Here is a 16153-nt window from a genome sequence, read left to right on the forward strand (position 1 = left end):
GTGAGAGATTTCAGCACCATTGCTGCACCTCTCAACGAGCTTACAAAGAAGGATGTGCCTTTTGTTTGGGGTACCGCACAGGAAGAAGCCTTCACGGTATTGAAAAATAAGTTGACACATGCTCCTTTACTCCAACTTCTTGATTTTAATAAGACTTTTGAGCTTGAAAGTGATGCTAGTGGAATTGGATTAAGAGGTGTGTTATTACAAGATGGCAAACCAGTTGCATACTTTTCTGAAAAATTGAGTGGGCCTAGTCTGAACTATTCTACTTATGATAAAGAATTATATGCTCTTGTTTGGACCTTAGAAACATGGCAACATTATTTATGGCCTAAGGAATTTGTTATACATTCTGATCATGAATCTTTGAAACACATTAAAAGTCAAGCAAAACTGAACCGTAGACATGCTAAATGGGTTGAATTCATTGAGACTTTCCCTTATGTCATTAAACACAAAAAGGGTAAAGAAAATGTTATTCCTAATGCTTTGTCTCGTCGTTATATTATGCTTTCACAACTTGACTTTAAAATATTTGGTTTGGAGACCATCAAAGATCAATATATGCATGATGCTGAATTTAAAGATGTATTGCAGAATTGTAAGGAAGGGAGAACTTGGAACAAGTTCATTCTTAATGATGGATTTGTGTTTCGTGCTAACAAGCTATGCATTCCGGCTAGCTCCGTTCGTCTTTTATTGTTGCAGGAGACGCATGGAGGAGGATTAATGGGACACTTTGGCGTCAAGAAGACGGAGGATATACTTGCTACGCATTTCTTTTGGCCAAAGATGAGACGGGATGTTGAGCGTTTTGTTGCTCGCTGCACTACTTGTCAAAAAGCTAAGTCACGACTCAATCCTCATGGTTTATATATGCCTTTGCCTGTACCTAGTGTTCCTTGGGAGGATATATCTATGGACTTTGTTTTAGGTTTACCTCGAACAAAGAAGGGGAGGGATAGCATATTTGTTGTCGTGGATAGGTTCTCGAAAATGGCACACTTTATACCATGTCATAAAAGCGATGATGTTGTTAATGTTGCTGATTTGTTCTTTCATGAAATTATTCACTTGCATGGTGTGCCAAATACTATTGTTTCAGATCGTGATACTAAATTTCTTAGCCACTTTTGGAGATGTTTATGGGCTAAGTTGGGGACTAAACTACTTTTTAGTACTACTTGTCACCCCCAAACTGATGGGCAAACTGAAGTAGTCAATAGAACATTGTCTACTATGCTTAGGGTTGTTTTGAAGAATAATAAGAAAATGTGGGAAGAATGCTTGCCTCATATTGAATTTGCTTATAATTGTTCATTGCATTCTACTACTAAGATGTGCCCTTTTGAAATTGTGTATGGTTTCCTACCTCGTGCACCTATTGATTTGTTGCCTCTTCCATCTTTGGAGAAGGTTAATTTTGATGCTAAAGAACGTGCTGAATTGATTTTAAAAATGCATGAGTTAACTAAGGACAACATTGAGTGTATGAATGCTAAATATAAACTTGCTGGAGATAAGGGTAGAAAACATGTTGTGTTTGCACCTGGAGATCTTATTTGGTTACATTTGCGCAAGGATAGATTTCCTAATTTGCGCAAACCAAAGCTAATGCCACGTGCTGATGGTCCTTTTAAGGTGTTAGAGAAAATAAATGATAATGCATATAAACTTGAGCTACCTGCAGATTTTGGGGTTAGTCCCACTTTTAACATTGCAGATTTGAAGCCTTATTTGGGTGAGGAAGATGAGCTTTCGTCGAGGACGACTTCATTTAAATAAAGGGAGGATGATGAGGACATCAATACCATTATTACGCCCACAGCCCCTGCTGCTATACATACTGGATCAATTACTAGAGCTCGCGCACGCCAATTGAATTATCAGGTACTTTCATTTCTTGGTAACGATTCTAATGCTCATGAGAATATGATGCTACCTAAATTGGATACATTTGTTTTGCTTACAAATGAAGGGCCTAGCTTGGACAAGAAAGATGAACCTTGGAGCAAGTTCAAGCATGGAGATGATGGCATGCGCAAGGGGATAAAGAACAGAGTTACAAGTGATGATTTCAGGACTTTGAAGCCACCATAAGGAGTGCCTGAAGCCTTGGACGAAATATACAAGATGTCACTTCATAAAATTCGTCCAGAGGCTATTCTAGGTGCTGCGCCACCTTATTATTAGGCCAGGCCCATGTATTTTCGAAATACTTAAGTATAGGCTGTTTTTAGAGTCCGTATGTGTGGGGAAACAAGAGTTAGGGTTGGTTTCGGACCCCTCCTCCAAGGGCCATGAAATCCCCCCTCTCTCCTCCATATATACAGCCCTTAGGGCATCGTTTAGACTTTGGGTTTTGTTTAGATTAAAAGTTCGCCATAGCTGCAACTTCGTGTACTTTGTTTGTGTCCAATGACCAGACCAAGACGTCATAGAACCCCACCTTGATCAATAAAGCTTTCATCTTATATTCGCAATATCCAGATTGCAATCTCAGTTTCTTGCTTGTTCTTCGTTTGCTCGCAGGAAACAGACCCTCGTGGTCAGGTTGATCGTGCTCCGGCGTGGTCAATAACCCCTCGGAAGTTGGTTTAGCGATTGCTAAGGCGCGACGTCTCGCACGTTCGTAGTCGGATCGTCAAGGTCGACTCCCACAGAAATGATAGCCACCATCTCATCGAAACATCGGGACACCTTTGCCTCTATCACCTCCTCTCTTCCACCACTAGGCCCATGAGGCCCAATAACTTCCCGGGGGGTCCGGTAACCCCCGGTACTCCGAAACTCATCTGAAATGTCCCGAACAATTCCGGTGTCCGAATGTAACCTTCCAATATATGAATCTTTATGTCTCGAACATTTTGAGACTCCTCCTCATGTCCGTGATCTCATCCGGGACTCCGAACAACCTTCGGTCATCAAATCACATAACTCATAATACAAATCATCATCGAACGTTAAGCGTGCGGACCCTACGGGTTCGAGAACTGTGTAGACATGACCGAGACACATCTCCAGTCAATAACCAATAGCGGAACCTTGATGCTCATATTGGTTCCTACATATTCTACGAAGATCTTTATCAGTCAAACCGCATAACAATATATGTTGTTCCCTTTGTCATCGGTATGTTACTTGCCCGAGATTCGATCATTGGTATCATCATACCTAGTTCAATATCATCACCGGCAAGTCTCTTTACTCATTTTGTAATGCATCATCCCGTGGCTAACTCATTAGACACATTGCTTGCAAGGCTCATAGTGATGTGCATTACCGAGAGGGCCCAGAGATACCTCTCCAATACACGGAGTGACAAATCATAATCTTGATCTATGCCAACTAAAAAAACACCATCGGAGACACCTGTAGAGCATCTTTATAATCACCCGATTACGTTGTGACGTTTGATAGCACACAAGGTGTTCCTCCGGTATTCGGGAATTGCATAATCTCATAGTCTGAGGAACATGTATAAGTCATGAAGAAAGGAATAGCAGAAAAACTAAATGATCATTATGCTAAGCTAACGGATGGGTCTTGTCCATCACATCATTCTCTAATGATGTGATCCCGTTCATCAAATGACAACACATGTCTATGGCTAGGAAACTTAACCATCTTTGATTAATGAGCTAGTCAAGTAGAGGCATACTAGGGACACTCTGTTTGTCTATGTATTCACACATGTACTAAGTTTCCGGTTAATACAATTCTAGCATGAATAATAAACTTTTTTCTTGATATAAGGAAATATAAATAACAACTTTATTATTGCCTCTAGGGCATATTTCGTTCACAAGACCCATCTGTTAGCTTAGCACTATGATCGTTTAGTTTATTGCTATTGCTTTCTTCATGACTTATACATGTTCCTATGACTATGAGATTATGCAACTCCCGAATACCGGAGGAACACTTAGTGTGCTATCAAACGTCACAACGTAACTGGGTGATTATAAAGATGCTCTACAGGTGTCTCCGATGGTGTTTGTTGAGTTGGCATAGATCGAGATTAGGATTTGTCACTCCGAATGTCGGAGAGGTATCTCTGGGCCCTCTTGGTAATGCTCATCACTATAAGCCTTGCAAGCAATATGACTAATGAGTTAGTTACGGGATGATGCATTACAGAACGAGTAAAGAGACTTGCCGGTAACGGGATTGAACTAGGTATGATGATACCGACGATCGAATCTCGGGCAAGTAACATATCGATGACAAAGGGAACAACGTATGTTGTTATGCGGTTTGACCGATAAAGATCTTCGTAGAATATGTAGGAGCCAATATGAGCATCCAGGTTCCGATATTGGTTATTGATCGGAGATGTGTTTCGGTCATGTCTACATAGTTCTCGAACTCGTAGGGTCCGCACGCTTAACGTTCGATGATGATTTGTATTATGAGTTTATGTGATTTGATGACCGAAGGTTGTTCGGAGTCTCGGGTGAGATCACGTACCTGACGAGGAGTCTCGAAATGATCGAGACATAAAGATTGATATATTGGACCATGTTATTCGGACACCGGAAGTGATCCAGATAGTTTCGGGTAAAAACGGAATGTCGGAGGGGTTACCGGAACCCCCCAGGGGAACTAATGGGCCACCATGGGCCTTGTTGGAGAGAGAAGAGGGCAGCCAGGGCAGCCCCCCCCCTTTGCAGTCCGAATTGGACAACGGAAGGGGGCGGCGCCCCCCCTTTCCTACTCCCTCTCCCTCTCCTTCCTTCCCCCTCTCTTCCTTGTGGAGGAATCCTACTAGGATTGGTAATCCTAGTAGTACTCCCTCTCCTTGGGCGTGCCCCTAGGGCCGGCCGGCCTCCCCCTCCCTCCTTTATATACGGGGGGCAGGGGGCACACTAGAACACACAAGTTGATCTTTTAACCGTGTGCGGTGCCCCCCTCCACAGTTACACACCTCGGTCATATCGTCGTAGTGCTTAGGTGAAGTCCTGCGCCGGTAACTTCATCATCATTGTCGCCACACCGTCGTGCCGACGGAACTCTCCCTCGACCTCAGCTGGATCAAGAGTACGAGGGACGTCACCGAGGCTGAACGTGTGCTCATCGCGGAGGTGCCGTATTTTTGGTACTTGGATCAGTTGGATCGCAAAGACGTTCGACTACATCAACCGCATTACTAAACGTTTCCGCTTTCGGTCTACGAGAGTACGTGGACACACTATCCCTACTCGTTGCTATGCTTTTCCTAGATAGATCTTGCGTGGTCGTAGGCAAAAAATTTAAAATACTACGTTCCCCAACAAAACAAGCTTACTAGATACATTAGAAACAAACACCACCCTAGACGTTTAGGAGCTCCTAAGCCATCTCCACACATTGACGAACCGGCTTCCTAACCCATCTCCGCACAGATCTGCAAGGTCACAAGACGTGAGGGAGAGAGGACTCATGAGCTCCCAAGCGACCATCAAGAGGGATAAGTGCAGTTGCGTAGCCAGGATCGATGAACGCCTCGGGCCAACCTTGCATCTACAGTAGCCACAGTGGTGAATAGTAGCTGTAGAAATGAACAGTATACAAAGGATTATGCCTCCACACCCCAGACCAAGGAAAGGAGAGCGGGGAATGGGCTGGTAATCCACATCTGAGCCGCTCCCGATGAACGGTAAATGCAAAAAAAAAAAACTATTTTACATCTAAGAAGCTCGAGTTTTTTATTAGCGTGCATTTTTTCATGCTCAAATGACATTCGAGAAGCTCATGCACAAAAAAATCAAGAGTAAACAATGCAGTTTTTCAAAGTTTCTTTGAGTTAAAAAATTTCTTTTTCACGAGCTTCTCAAATGTCCTAACACTGAAAAGTTGCACACACCTTGCGCACTCAAGCATCTTAGATGCAGGGGGGGGGGGGGGGGGGGGGGCGATCTGATTTCTTTGATTATTTTTCGTTTTGCTGATTTTGATAAATTTACTGTACACGCACGTGTAGATGAGCCCGTGTTATGCTATTCTCCGATCTCGGGAATGGCCCTCGATTTCATAGGCTGTACGGCCCGGTGCCGAATGGCAGTGTTTCAAGCATCAAAGCAAGCTAATAGCAATAGTTCAATCTACCAAACATTATTAACTGAAATTTCGCCACGCATCGGTTCATGCCAAATTTTTAACCAACACAAAGAACATCACAATCAAGCGGATGCATGACAATTCATATTCCTTGGCCCGGTTGACACCAGGATTGCAGAAGAGTTGATGAACAGCTGCCTTATATAAATAGTTTGTGTTATAGTGTGTATAAATACGTTCTGACATAATATTTATACTCTATAAGCAACAAACAACAGGTAGTACCATCACAAATGGAAAAAGAGAGACAGAGAGAAGATTGCAATGTACGCTGCAGGTTTCGTAGGCAAGGGTACTAAATACTCCTAACAAAGGGGCAATAATTTAATAAAACTCCGCCTTCATCTACAACAACAACAACAAAAATCCCATCTAACCCCCTCCGGTATTTACACGAGGGGGGCAGATACTCTCCGGCGCCGATCAGCAGTTGACGCCGCACTGCCCCATGGCGACGGCTTTCTGGGTATCTGATATGAAAGGGTCGATCTTCACCCACAGGAGGGAGAAGATGGAGGCGAGGAGGATGGACCAAACGATGACGATGGTTGGCGTGCGGTTCTGCTTCCCCATGAGACCCTTGAGGAAGGGGTAGAGATGGAGGATCACCCAGATTGAGAAGAAGAGCTTTCCGAAGAGTGGACCCCAAGACTGGTAACCGCTGTTGATGGCATATGATATGCCTGCCACCATACCCACCAGGTTAATCACAAGGACGGTGGTCGGAGGGATGAGGAGACTGGTCCACTTGAACACATATAGCTCGGCAAAGTCGCCGTCCTCGTCGTTTGCCTTCGAGGTAACCGTGAAGTTGGTGTCGATCCCGGCCAACACCTTCAGCAGACCCTGGAACACTGCAAAAAGATGGGCAGATGTGCCACCAATAACCCAGAACTGCTCGTTTCTCCACCAGTCCTCGATGCCGACACCACTCCATCGGAGCTCCAATATACCCGTGGCAAAGATGGAGGCAAACATAAGAATAAAGAACATCCCAGCATAATTACTGATCTGCATGTCAGAAAGAATATATCAACATCAAAAAAAAATCTGACACAAAGACACCTGATTGTGAGGGTTTTAGCAATGCGAGATTTAACAAGAGGAACAAAGCTCTGCAGAAGTAGGATGATCAGCCAAAACATTTTTCGCTCATGGTCATTAACAACATATCAAGTGACATAATGCAGATAACAATAACACGGAAGGGTTTCTTGTTACTAACCTCAGGAATGATAAATTTGTTGGTGAGGAGACAGATAGCAGGAAGCACACAATAGGCAATAAGTGGGAGGGATGTTATTGGATAAACAATGGTGTTGATGTAAGCCACCCTCTCCAGAAGTTTCAACCGCCCACCGTAGTTGTACCAGATAGGACAATGTCTGCTAAACAGAATTTCAACTGACCCAAGAGCCCATCGGAGAACTTGATTAAGTCGGTCAGAGAGATTGATTGGTGCAGAACCCTTGAAACAAGGCCGTGGTGGCATGCAGTAGATTGATATCCATCCTCTTGCGTGCATTTTAAACCCAGTAAGAATATCTTCAGTAACTGAACCATAGATCCAGCCAATCTGAAACAACATAAAAGAAAATCTCACTTCCAGTTTCGTATCTCAGCATAAGACTTAGAGAAAAGAATAAGGAAAACTATGACTCTCACACTAACCTCTTTTCCCCATTCGGTTTTGTCCTCATATCCACAGCTGATGACATGGATGGCTTCCTTTAGTAGGGAAGCTGGATTCGTTGAAGGTGGTATGCCTCCTTGAGTCATAAAGGTGGATGCAGTAAATATAGGAGACTGACCAAATCGTTTCTCCAATCTCTTCTGGGACATAAGCATGGACCTTTCATCCTCATAACCTGATGAGATCCAGAAAGAGTGATTAGTTGAAGCAAGTCATAGCTCAGAATCTCAAGAACCAAAAGGAAGACTAAATAGAAGCATAATATTGTAGGGATTCAGTATATACAGCGCTTGCTTTCAGATGCCAAGAATAAATGTAAGGTAAAAATTGCAATCACATACCTTCTATACCCTCTTCTATATCATCCATGTTGAAGATGGGAGCAGAAGACTCAGTTCTCTTCATCATACGGTTTTTGTTATCCATATAGCTCTTGCTCTTTTTCTTTCTGCCACCACAGCAGCTCTTGACAACAATGTTAGGTTCCAAATCAGCCTCAGTTAATACAGGATCATAGCCATACAAGGCCTGCCTATTGAAACAGCATCCTGTCCCGACATACATTGGACCCTGAATGCCATCTAAACCTTTCATGTTGATCTGCAAAGAGGAAAAGCATGTAAGAGACAAGAAAGTGTTGTCGTCATGATGAACACAGACAGCACCAGACTTACATCAAAGAAAACTATGTTGCGATTAGCATATCGATCGTGCAAATCAATGCCGTCAAATCTTTGTGGAAATTGGACATAGCAAGTTTTCCTTCCTAGAGCGGGATCCATCATGAAGCACATTGCTTCTCTAAGAGCTTTGCTGCTATTGAAGTAGTGATCACAATCCACATTAAGAAGATAGGCACCATTTGTCAATACAGCAGATACACGAATCTGCCAACCAGCAAAAGGTATGTAATTGTATAATTAGCAACGAGCCAGATAAAATCCAATGCAATGTACATAAGTAAATTTGCAGAAGAGAACACATACCAGTGCATTCATCGCACCAGCCTTCTTGTGATGCTGGAAACCTGGTCTCTTTTCACGAGAGACATACACAAGCCATGGTAACTCATTACCATCAGTGTCAAGGCCACCACTGTGCCCCAAGAACACCTGAATTCCACAAAAAGTAAGTTTAATACATAAGATTCAAATTAGGTCAACATTATTTTCAAGCGACAGACGCATTGAAGTAAAAGGTACCTGAATCATGCCAGGATGGTCCCTAGGGTTATTCCCAGGCCAAGCAGTGCCATCGGCCATGGTCCACCCCTCTTCAGGCACTTTTTGGGCTTTGGCAACAAGTGCATTGATTCGTATTTTAAATTCTTCATACTCTCTCTGAAACAAAGCATACCCCAAAGTTAATGTCCAAGCAGAATTTGGGGAAAGCAATCTAAGCATGTGGTTTGTAGCTTACCTTCATTGCTCGTCTTTCCTTCACAAAAGAAGGCTGGATTTTGTCCTTTAGGTAATCTATTTTTTGCTGAAAGTAAAACTCCGGGGCCCTTGGTTCAATGTTGTGCTTCTTGCAAAACGGAACCCACTTCCTAGCAAATTCTGCAGTTTCTGAGAGCGACTCGAATGTCAACATAGCCGAACCATCATCAGAAACATAGCATGACACTTTGTCAACAGGGTAATCCACAGCAAGAATGGACAGGACAGTATTTGCTGTGATCAGGGGAGGTTCCTTCAGTGGATCCACTGTACTGACAAAGATATCAATGGGACACAGCTGTGATGGCTCTCCCTCCCTATCATACCTGCGACATTAGATTACGCACCTCAGGACACATAATGTAAATGAAAGATGTTATGCTGCCAAAAATCATGAACAAATGTAGACCCATTTGTCGTAACTTACCTCAATGCAAGCCTGTCAAGGTATGTTTCACGGTTGATTGGATACCATTTTGGAAACTGATCTAGAAGCCAAGACAAGGCGAACCAAATCTCACAGATAACAGACACTAGCCATAATCCATAAGCATCACGCACTGGATGAGTGACACGATACTGGAAGAAGAAGCACAGGATGATAAGTCGGAGAATGATCACTATCCGGTAAAGGTTGAGCTGGTTTGCAGGAATAGGCACTATACGGCTCAGAGGTAGACGTGCATCATCAACCCTGCAAAGACAAAAGTACAGATATCTCAGTTTCATTGAGTCATTTCCAATCGAACAACAAAGTGTAACAACACTACAGGTAAAGCGTAGTCAAGAGAAAAATTACAGATCCTAATCAACTCAGAAACATAAATTATCAGAATAGTCACTGATTATAATGGAGAAAGGTTATTTATACATTTGCATATCTTCGCCATTTGAGCCAGTTCCTTCCATGTCTCCTCCTCCTCTTGCATCTGGATATTTATTGGTCACCTGCATCATGTTTTTGTCCTGCTTAACCCTCCAGCTTTCAACTCTTTCCTTCCAGTCAACACTGTTAAGCCCATAGGAGTTCAAGTCCTTCGAAGGGTCCACAATCCTCACAGGAACTGATATCATAGTAGAGAAATGTTAATATTTTCATCAGATGAGCAAACAAATTGTCCAAAAGAAGCTATTTATGATAGACAGGAATATACCTGGGACACTTGGATCGACATAGCTTGATGTTGGGCTGCGGATAGAGTGGCGATCAGGGGAAGCATCAGGGATTTCACCGGAGATCTGGAAAAGATTTTCAATGCATTAATGCACAAGAGCAAGGGATTCTGACAGAAACAAGCTCAGCTTTCGAGAATGCATGAAAAAAAACAAGTGTCTGAATGATAGGTATTTACCTGTTGCCCACTTGTCAGCCGAGGAATACGATGATGAGGTTCATGGCGAGAGGATGAAGACAAATCAATGTCTTCTCCTTGACCCTGCAGCTGCCACTCTGGACCTTTGCCATTCCCTTGCTTATAGTTGAACTCATTGTCCAGGTCATCAACATCTTCTTCCTCCTCATCTCCCGGAACTCGGGGGCTACCTGAATTTTGTCAACGAGTGATGCATACATCAATTAGCATGACTTATAAACAAAAACATAAGAATATGAGGTGGATGGGTTTAATTTTATATGTCGAGCAACAAGCAGTATACCACAACTTTGGCTCATATAAAGCAAGCAGAAAGCAGACTTCCATATGTAATTCTCATACAGATCACATAACAAATCAACATGTTGTATAGAAACAAACCTTTCAGCCTCTTGTATCTGGTCTTGCACTGAGGACAGCATTTGACCCCATCCTTGCGTTCATACTCATAGCAAGGGCGGCAGACCGGGAAGGCGCACTCATTGCAGGCGACAAAGACATCGCCGGTGGCCGAAACGCCAACAGTGTCACCACATATCTGGCAGCCCTGACCACCCGCGCCTTTTACCTCCTTACCCTGCATCAGTAAGATCAAAACAAGGTCAGCACACACCCGTGCGAAATTACACAGCTTGCTAGGAGACACAGCAATCCCCCATGTACCATAATCGATCAGCAATAAGTCATCTTCTTGGCTTAAGGTTGAAACTATGATCCAAAATCGGGAATGGCATGAATAGTTTGATGTTAAGGTAAGGTAGACTGATCAGTCAATACTGAACATGGTCCCAATATATCGGTGAGGTCTGGAACAGATAATCCCCATGTCATGAATGGCATGTCATTGAGAGGAACAGTTTGCGGTTGTGGGTGTGGGTGTGGGTGTCGGTGTGTGGGTGTCGGTGTGTGGGTTGTGGATGTGGGAGTGTGGGTTGTGGGTTGTGGGGGGTACGGATAACCCCGACGCTGAACATCTCCCAATTGCTCCACCGCTCGTCAATTCCATACATGAAAAGGGCCACCATTAACGGACAGGGGAAATGCGGCAAGACTACGAATCCAACGCACGAGCACCCCCACAGATTCATGCGTAATCGGGGGAAATTCGAGCTGTTACACCTAACACCGCAACCTAGATCCACCGACTCGCCTTTCGCACCAGATCCACCGACGCGCGGACACGCGCACCGCATGAACGAGCCGTGACGAACAGAAATGGCGCCGACGAATTAAGGCACCGTACCGGGGCGGGTGCGTCGCCGTCGTGGCGGATCATGACGAACTCATTGCGATTGTGCGACCCCGCGACCATCCCCCGGTTGGCCGCCATCTTTCCGCTGCCCGGCCGCCCTCACACACCACCGGCGGCGGTGACGAAGGCGAGAGAGAGAGGCACGGAGAGGCCGAGCTGCCGCTCTAGATCCGAGAGGAATAGGTGGAGATCGCCACCATTCCCGGATACCCCCGCGCGCGAGCTCTCTCTCAGCTCGCTTCTGCAATGCTGCTGCCGCTGCTGCTCCTCCTCCTCCACTCCTCCTATCTTGTCATGGCAAAGAGAGAGAAAAAGTGTTGTCCTTTGTCTCCTATTTCAGCGATTCCCGGAAGCCACCTTTGTGTCTGCGACTGTGCACAGCGTGGGAGCGATGGAGTGTAAACAGCGCAGCTGGCTCGGCTCATGCTTTGCATTAAACTAACCCGTCTGGTAATCCGTTCTTGTCCCAATAATGGCGGTTGAGGCGCCGCTGTCAATGCCCGTCGGTGGCCTCTTTCTTTACTCCTCTGTTTCTGGTCTAACGAAATTTGGTTGGGGGTCGGAATCTTCTTCCGTCTCGTAGCTCCGTGCATGGAAAAGGATTTGAGATTTGTCATCGCATTTCAACAACATTCGTTCGTTTATTTGTGGTAATGGTAGTATATCGTCGGCGAGATGCATGAAAGTCAAGTGCCAAGCCCTCTACATAATGTTAAATTTGAAAAAATATCAGGAATTTTTTTTAAAAAAAAACTAAAATTTTGGATATCAAATCTGGGTGTCCATTCTACTCTCATGTTTAGTTTCGTGAAGAAATAAAATACTCCCTCCATCACAAAATAAGTGTCTTAAGTTTAATACTACAATTTATGTTGGGCCCGGGAAATACATGATATCCATGCATGGAAAAAGATTTGAGATTTGTCATCACAATTCAACAACATTCATTCTTTTTTTTTGTGATAGTGGTAGTATATCGCCCATGAGATGCATCGGAGCTCTCGGGTGCCAAGGTCCTTATATAATACTAAAAAATTCTTGAATATGCACGAGTGTGCATATCATATATTAAAAAAGAAAGGCAAATGATGTCTCCTCCAGAAGTTTACAAATACATGTCCGTATGGCTTTTACTCCCATAAACACTCTACGTATACAAATACAGACCCTACTCCTCCCGACTAACCCACCTATGTAATCCACGCAGAAATGCATCCAACTTCCCTTTGAGCAGTCCTGTCGGAGCCCACACCTTACTCTCAGACCTCACATTGCTGATGAGCCTCTCAATCGATGGCGAAGCTGAAAGTGCTAGTTATCGACTAAAGGGGGATGAATAGGCGATTTTTATGAAAGTCTTCAATGCACAGGGGTTTTGAAGACCAGCGGTATAAATGAACCTATTGATATGCAGCGGAAGGTAGACTACACTAGACAGGCCATAGTCAAGTAAGCAATGAAGTGAAAGCACGAAGGCTATCAACAGCTAGGTAGTATGGATCATGATGGAAGAAGGTATGAAGCCAAACAGTAAACAGACTTTAAGCAGTGAAGACACTCAGATCATGCAAGCAGTCAATGACTTCACGAAGACAAACTGTAAAGTAAAAGGAAGTGAAGGATAGAACCAGTTGCTTGGTGAAGACAAGGATTTGGTAGACCAGTTCCAGTTGCTGTGACAATTGTACGTCTGGTTAGGGAGGCTGAGATTTAACTCAGAAGACCGCGTCTTCACCTTATTCCCCTTAAGCTAAGGACACACGTTCCTCGCCCAATCACTCTGGTAAGTCTTCAAGGTAGACTTTCAAACCTTCACAGGCTTCGTTCGCCGGCAATCCACAATGACTCTTGGATGCTCAGAACGTGACGCCTAACCGGCTAGAGGATTCACAGTCCTCAAGTGTAACAAGTCTTCAGATCACGTGGACAGAAAGACTTCAGTGATGCCTAACACTCTTTGGCTCTGGGTGTTTTGGGCTTTGTCCTCGCAAGGATCTCTCTCTCAAATGCTTCGAAGGTGGGTTGCTCTCAAACGACAAAAGTCGTGCACTAACTCTGAGCAGCCACCAATTTATGGTGTAGGTGAAAGTGCGTTATATCGACTAGAGGGGGGTGAATAGGCGATTTTTATGAAAGTCTTCAAAACATGGAAGTTTCGAAGACAAACGATAGAAATAAACCTATTACCATGCAGCGGAAGGTAGACTACACTAGGCAAGCCATAGTCAAGTATTCAAGTGAGAGCACAATGACTAATAGCAACAATGCAGTAAGGATCAGGTAGGAAGATATTATGAAGCCAAACAGAACACGCAGTCACTTAGTGAAGACAAAAGATAGTGCAATCATACAATGACTTCACAAGGAGTAACAGTAAGTAGAGGGACGGGAAGGATGAAACCAGTGACTCGTTGAAGACAATGATTTGTTGGACCAGTTCCAGTTGTTGTGACAACTGTACGTCTGGTTAGGGCGGCTAGGTATTTAAACCTGAGGACACACAGTCTCGGACACCCAGTCCTGAACACGCAGCTCAGGACACCCAGTCCTCACCGTATTCCCCTTGAGCTAAGGTCACACAGACCTTGCCCAATCACTCTGGTAAGTCTTCAAGGTAGACTCCCAAACCTTCACAGACTTCGTTCACCGGCGATCCACAATGTCTCTTGGATGCTCAGAACGCGACGCCTAACCGGCTGGAGGATGCACAGTCCTCAAGTGTAATAAGTCTTCAGATCACACAGACACGAAGACTTAAGTGATGCCTAATTCTCTTTGGCTCTGGGTGGTTAGGGCTTTATCCTCGCAAGGAATTCTCTCTCAAAGGCTTCGAGGTGGGTTGCTCTCAAACGACAAAAGCCGTACACTAACTCTGAGCAGCCAACCGTTTATGGTTGTAGGGGGTGGGCTATTTATAGCCACTAGGCAACCCGACCTGATTTGTCCGAAATGACCCTGGGTCACTAAGGAACTGACACGTGTTCCAACGGTCAGATTTCAAACTCACACGGCAACTTTACTTGGGCTACAAGCAAAGCTGACTTGTCCGACTCTGGACAAGATTCGCTCTCATAGTCTTCACTCGAAGACATAGGTTTTGTTTAAGCATCACTTCAGTCATTCTGAATGGTTCTCTTGGACCCCACTTAACAGTACGGTGGTTCCTATGACTCAACAAGGAAGAGGAAAAAGAGCTACGAAAGATCTAAGTCTTCGAGCTCCACAGGCTTCATGCGATGTCTTCTCTTGTCATAGTCTTCAATGTGAATATCTTCATATACCACCTTTGACATCAATGTCTTCATACATTTTTAGAGGTCATCTCTGGTAAGAAAACCGAATCAATGAGGGACTTCTACCTATGTTATCCTGCAATTCTCACAAACACATTAGTCCCTCAACTAGGTTTGTCGTCAATACTCCAAAACCAACTAGGGGTGACACTAGATGCACTTACAGTAGGGGTGGCTATTTATAGCCAGGGGCAACCCAACTTGATTTGTCCGAAATGACCCTGGGTCACTAAGGAACTGACACGTGTCCAACGGTCAGATTTCAAACACACGCGACAGCTTGACTTCGGCTACAGGTAAAGCTGACTCATCCAGCTCTGGATAAGATTTGTTCTCATTGTCTTCGCTCGAAGACTTAGGATTTGGTTGAGCATCACTTCAGTCACTCTGATTTTGTTCACTTGGACCCCACTTAACAATACGGTGGTTCCTATGACTCAACAAATAAGAAAAGAAAATGACGAAACAACTATGTCTTCGCACTCCATAGTCTTCATGTGCTTCTCATGTCATAATCTTCACTGTGAATATCTTCATAGACCACCATTGTCTTTAATGTCTTCACACATTTTTAGGGGTCATCTCTGGTAGGTAAACCGAATCAATATGGGACTACTACCTGTGTTATCCTGTAATTCTCACAAACGCATTAGTCTCTCAACCAAGTTTGTTGTCAATACTCCAAAACCAACTAAGGGTGGCACTAGATGCACTTACAATCTCCCCCTTTGTGGTGATTGATGACAAACCGGTTGAAGTTTTCAACGGGGATAAGAGTATGTGAAAGTTTAAGGATTAAGGCATTGTATTCATAATTAGCAAAGGCTCCCCCTAAAGATGCACATGTAAGTAGTTTGCTTTTGAATGCAGATGCACATGGCAGGTTTTACTTTGTGAGATCCCTTTCAACTTATGAAGACAATTCATCATGCATATATAAAGAGATAACGAAGATAATGACATGCATAATGAAAAATGGACATCTGCGGAATGACTTCATG

General features: G+C 44.0%; 1 protein-coding gene across 1 annotated transcript; it reads right to left on the reverse strand.

The window, feature by feature from the left end:
- Positions 1-6225: 6225 nt before the first annotated feature.
- On the reverse strand, positions 6226-12263 carry LOC125551387 (putative cellulose synthase A catalytic subunit 1 [UDP-forming]). The gene is made up of 14 exons (XM_048714602.2): positions 11851-12263; positions 10989-11184; positions 10587-10777; positions 10389-10473; positions 10106-10298; positions 9662-9928; positions 9215-9560; positions 8998-9135; positions 8782-8907; positions 8470-8682; positions 8137-8395; positions 7774-7970; positions 7328-7678; positions 6226-7113 (listed from the first exon to the last, which is right to left on the reverse strand). Exons 1-14 carry the CDS (start codon positions 11935-11937, stop codon positions 6526-6528), a joined length of 3237 nt encoding a protein of 1078 aa, XP_048570559.1. The 5' UTR covers positions 11938-12263; the 3' UTR covers positions 6226-6525.
- Positions 12264-16153: the final 3890 nt, after the last annotated feature.

Source organism: Triticum urartu, chromosome 1A, assembly GCF_056163025.1.
Source record: "Triticum urartu cultivar PI428250 chromosome 1A, HENAU_Tu73, whole genome shotgun sequence".
Lineage (NCBI taxonomy): Eukaryota > Viridiplantae > Streptophyta > Magnoliopsida > Poales > Poaceae > Triticum > Triticum urartu.